This window comes from Silene latifolia, chromosome X, assembly GCF_048544455.1.
Source record: "Silene latifolia isolate original U9 population chromosome X, ASM4854445v1, whole genome shotgun sequence".
Taxonomy (NCBI): domain Eukaryota; kingdom Viridiplantae; phylum Streptophyta; class Magnoliopsida; order Caryophyllales; family Caryophyllaceae; genus Silene; species Silene latifolia.
Window position 1 is genome coordinate 319,167,538 of NC_133537.1, and position 5,647 is coordinate 319,173,184.

The following is a 5,647-nucleotide window of genomic DNA, read 5'->3' on the forward strand; positions in this document are numbered from 1 at the left end:
GAAACTCTTTGGATACATATTATATTCCATACATTTTGCGACTTATAAATAATATTATTTGCACGAACTGAAAACAGGACTCGGACAAGAATGTTTATGGTCAACACCAAAAGCGAAAAACCAGAACAGTTGTGATGACTATCTGAAGACACCTATACCAGTCTTAGGCATTCGAATAAATGGAGAATCAAATGGCATTGGCTGCACATTATACTGCGGAGAACCAGAACCTAATTCTATTCTTGTGTCAAGATTTATGAGAAATAATAAATCGCGTTTCTCTTTTATATTGATTACGAGGAAGGAAGTGGCTGATTATTACTTTTTGGATGATTACATATTTGATTAAAGGTATTAAAAACTGAATCCTATCTACTGTAAAAGGGAGTGCAATTACACATGCAAGCTGTTAACTAGTAATTCTTTTTGGACATAGTGAGTCCGTGGTGGTGTATTATGCAAAAAAGAGTTTGACGAGAGAAGACATACAAACGTTGCTGCCAACAGTACATCTAAATCCAAATGTTGTAGAATGTTGGGCTAATATACTGAATAACATAGCACACACTGAGAAAGGCACAAAAACACTTATGTTTTTTGGAATAAATCACATGGTAAGTAGTCATACTGATTATCTTCCACTGTTACTGTGATTATATACGTATGTTACAGTGATTGAATAATTCTGTTATTGTGAATGAATGTGCATTCATTTGACTTGTTATTAATATCCCAGGAGGACGTCAATGTTCTGGTTGAAAGAGAATCCAATGGTACACAGGTTAATACACAAGCTAACAGTGTGTATGAGTGTTGGGATAGGTTTATAGCTGATAACTCAGAATGCAATCTTGAGACAGAACTGATTTTTATCCCCTTATATGCTGAAAGACACTACTTTTGCATGTGTATCGAAATGTCAAGCAAGAAGATGGATGTACTCGACATCCCGATTCATAAATCATGGATGGATAGCAATGTATATAATATTACAAGAGTAGTGGTATGTGTCAATGATATATTCGCACATTCAAATATTCAAATAACACTTTGTGACGGTTTTTAAAGACTAATTAAAAGAGTGTTGTCTTGTTTGATGTAGGCTGGTGTACTCAGTGATTACTTGGAAAGAAAAGGAGTGAAGGATACAGAGGCAATAGCAGAATTCCCTATCTTTGAGACAAAATTGCCATGGCGGACACATGATGCCACTGACGAGGAATCAGGATGTTTTTTAATGATGCACATGATTGCATATGAGGGAGAGCCGTATGAATCTCAACTAGGTAAGAAGATTACAAGGCGCATTATTTTGTGCTGAAATGGCAGCATCATTGGTGTTGGCAGACATAAATGAGAAGCGAGCTGAAGTTACTGCAAAGGTGAATGCATTAAAAAGTAAAAAAGAAGATATGTGGATAGAAATTAAGCGTAGAAGGGATGAAGTGACTGAGAAGAATAATGACAACACTGAACCTGTTGCACCCAATCCCAACGTAACTGAGATTCCTATGCTACATTCAAGTCCAAGAATATTTGCAATGTATGGGAGGAGAGTGAAGCAAGCAGCAAGGAGAGCATGCTATCCAAAAAAGAAAAAGTAAGAAGGTGAAGATGCTGAAAATAATTGAAGTTAATTCATTTTGATGCATTTTGTAAATGTGTTCTGGAGAACATATGTTAAGCAGAAAGATATGTAAAGATAAGTAGTTAAAACAGATTGTTATGGTAATTGTGTTCCATTGTTACATTGGATCAATGATGTTATTGTGAATCAAACCAGCATTTCCAGCATGTGTTCACTTCGAGCATTTTCAATCAAAACAGTAATTGTGTTAGTATGTTATACTAACAGTTTGCTGATGTTATTGTAACAATGCCTATTACAGTAACATCATTAATATGCATGTTACAGTAGTTGTATTATGATGTTATAGTAACAGTTTGATGATGTTACAGTGGAACAGCGGGATTACCTAGATAATAAAAATGAAAAATGAACAGTGCCTGTTGCAGCAACACTTTGAATATGTTATAGTAACATTAGAATGATATTATTGGGAATCACAATGACAGTGTCTCAAGTATAGTGATATTGCTGCCAAAAATCATCACATTGCAATTCTAAATGATGTTACAGTAGTTGTATTATGATGTTATAGTAATAGTTTGATGATGTTACAGTGAAACAACATGATTACCTAGGAAAAGTAAAAGTAAACAATCAACAGTGCCTGTTGCAGCAATACTTTGAATATGTTATAGTAATATTAGAATGACGTTTATTGGGAATCACAATGACATTGTCTCAAGTACTATTACCGCAAGCATCATAGTTTCCAAAAAAACTGTGTAGATATAATACTGTATGTCTCAAAAAATCATAATAATCGTTTGATAGCACCGTATTTTCTCATAACATAAGATATGAAGAAAACAAAAAACGTAAAGTAATGTTAAAATTGAATTGTATTAATGTCCATGATCACTAATTCCACAACTACAACAACATCAGTCAAATAGCATCATCATCTTCTGAAGTTTCCTGTGAAGAAAAGCATCAGTAAAACGGTGTTAATCATAGTAACAATGGAAGATAATCTGAAAAAATGCAAGATAATCAGATAAAATGTAAGAGAGAATACATCATCTAGTTCCTTTTGAGGGCAATTGCGTTTGTCATGGTTAGCCATCTGTTTGCAGCAGGCGCAAAGTCTTTTAGGCTTCTGTGCTTTTGCTATCGACTCGTTCCTTCTGGACAAAAGCCTTTTGCCGTTACCCTTGTTCCTTACTTGTTTGGGTGGTAAGATCGTCACTTCTGAAGAACTTGTAAAACTTAAAAGTTGCTCTATCTCATTCTCCTTGGACAATACATCTGATGATGATGAAGGACTGACCTCTTCTCTAAAAGACTTCAAAATAGCAGCTAATTCTTTGATGCGATCTACAGGCAAGCTTTGTGCAACACCAATTGTCGAATAGAACTATGACATACATTAGAAATCTCCATCTTGATAACATCAGCAAGGTCATAGTCCTCTATGATATTGCCAGGAAGAATTGAGAAAGGATTTCTATATGAAGCCTTACACCAACGAGGAATGATGTATTTGGAAGGAATGCTTTTAAGGAAATTAGCTAAGAAAACCCAAAAGACATGCTTGCAAAGTAAACCTTTACTTTCAAAAAGTTTAAAACTGCAAGTAACCTCTTGTGTTGCGACATTATATGAAACCTCGAATGTAGAGTATCTCAACTCTCATTAATTTCATATACACAACGTCCCCATTTACAGGCATACCCGCAAGGCCACAAGAAGAAGTGTTCTTCAATTCAACTTGAACATCATAAAACACTTTATGGGTGTAGACAGATGCAGCATGTAACTCAATCTTAGTAGGCACCGCAGAAGTGACTGGTAAACTGTGCTCACTGTCCTTATCATGACATTTTTGCAAATAACTTTGTTGTTCCATGGCAGTTTCAAACCACATCCAAAACTCAACCAAAGTTCCAAAATGAGTCTGATAATGCTTATAGAAGGAATTTGAACTCTCGAATCTCTGAGTTGTTCTTAACAGCCCTCCCATTGGCATGTCTCTAAAATAGGCATGGATCCAACGGTGCTTATCACGATACATGCTTGAAAGCCATTTATGGCCAACAAGGTTGAAGTTATTCATAACTGCAAGCCACTTCTCTTCAAACTCTTTTGGTTCTAAAGTAGAATCCCGAACAACCGAATGCAAACGAGAGAGAAAATCAGTCTCTTTGCATGTGATTACACCTACTTTAGAACTGACTTTTTCCATAATATGCCGCATACGAAAACGGTGGCGGGCTGTTTTAAAAACATTAGGAACAACAAGTAACATCCTAGCATCTATGATACATAAAGGCTCCTTTTCACCCATACAATCCAAAAACTTTTTGAAACACCATGTAAAGGAGCCCTCATTCTCATGATCAAGCAAGCTACAACCAATGTGACAGACCGTTTGTGGTGATCAACTCCAGTAAACGGAGTGAAAATCATACAATATTTATTAGTTCCGTATGTAGCATCAAAGCTAAGAGCATCACCAAACTCAGCAAAGTTCTTCCTAGACTCAGCATCTGACCAAAACACCCTGCTCAAACACTTCTGATCATCAACCTCGTATGCAAAGTAGAAACCAGGTTTAATTTTTGCTAGCTCTTTAAGGTGATTAACAAAGAGAGTTGCATCCTTTAAACCTATAAAACATTTGACATCCCTAGCAAAATTCTTTAAATCTGTCAAACTTGCTCCAACATTAGCATAACCATCTGCATATTCTTTGCATTGCTGAAAACTAATGGACGCCCCCAACTGCAACTTTGAATTATCAATGATTTAACTCTTTTTGGAAACAAGAAAGTTTCCTTATAACTTTCTGGAACTTTTTGTCGTTAATAGAGAGAAGACAGTGATTATGAACACCAAAAAATTGATTGACTCTACAACCTCCACCCCCGCCGCTTCAACCCTCATCATTGTTGGACACCCAATCCTAGTAATTTTAACATTCCTTGAAACATAAGGCTTAATAGTAGAATCTTTCTCAACATCTGTAACAGGACACTTCAGTTTATTTTTATTCTCTATGTATCCTTGACGATTACAAACAATAGACTTCCTCAGTAATTCACCACCACGGGTACGTTTTGTAGTATACAACCTTGGCTCAAACCCACAGGAAATTGCATATACCACAAAAAAACACATTGCTGAATCAAAGTCAACAAACTGCATTTTCAGTTTAGGTGTGAATGACTCCTCAACTGGCCTAGTACATCTCTTACTACCACCAGAAGTGTAGCTCAGTTAAAGTGGATGTATTGCTGTTGGATGTGATGTGCAGGTTGGGGTAAAAACATAATCACGACAAGATTGAACCTCTGAATAATATAAACGTAAAAAAACACAATCAGAGAATAAACAAGGTATGTTACAGGGGTATGTCATACGTGTTACAGTAATATATCATGGTTGTTACGTTAATGCAGCATATGTGTTACAGTAAGTGAAGATGTGAAATTAAGATTGAAAACAAACATGTTACAGTGATTGTACAAATTCTGTTACAGTAATGTATCATAACTGTTACAGTAAGTGACCAAGTGAATTTGTAAAACTTTAACTTATATTCAAATCTAGCATGTTCCAGTAATGTATTATATGTGTTACAGTGGTATGAATATCTGTTAAATAAGCATGTGAATGAATGAAAATAATCAATTAAAATTCAACAAAAAAACAGCAGAAAACACATAATTTGGCATAGCAGAAGTTCTAATCAATGAAAAATAGGTAAAAATCGCACGTGCATGTATAGAGAATGGAGTGTAAAACGAAAAACAGAGAAACGATGTTATAACCTGGATGAATGGCATCTTCAACGGAAACGTGAGTCAATGGAGTAGACGAACTGTCGACATTAAAACAGAGACCTACAAACAAAAAGTAAATACTGATTAAAACGATGAATAAGCTAAAAACGAACAATTGAAATCGCAATTTGATGAAAACGAAACTGAAGATGAATTACGATTGAAGCCTTGTAGAGAAAAGTGCAGGAAATACCTAAATAAAAAGAATCACAGAGACGGATGTAGATGACGATCA

At 35.5% G+C, this 5,647-nt stretch overlaps 2 protein-coding genes across 2 annotated transcripts; both read right to left on the reverse strand.

The window, feature by feature from the left end:
• Positions 1-2,515: 2,515 nt before the first annotated feature.
• On the reverse strand, positions 2,516-3,812 carry LOC141620641 (protein FAR1-RELATED SEQUENCE 5-like). The gene is made up of 3 exons (XM_074437460.1): positions 3,294-3,812; positions 2,646-2,984; positions 2,516-2,545 (listed from the first exon to the last, which is right to left on the reverse strand). Exons 1-3 carry the CDS (start codon positions 3,810-3,812, stop codon positions 2,516-2,518), a joined length of 888 nt encoding a protein of 295 aa, XP_074293561.1.
• A 71-nt stretch (positions 3,813-3,883) lies between these two features.
• Positions 3,884-4,774, reverse strand: LOC141620642 (protein FAR1-RELATED SEQUENCE 5-like). Its single transcript, XM_074437461.1, has 2 exons — positions 4,487-4,774; positions 3,884-4,351 (listed from the first exon to the last, which is right to left on the reverse strand). The coding sequence occupies exons 1-2, from the start codon at positions 4,772-4,774 to the stop codon at positions 3,884-3,886; spliced, it is 756 nt and encodes a 251-aa protein (XP_074293562.1).
• Between the last annotated feature and the right edge of the window lie 873 nt (positions 4,775-5,647).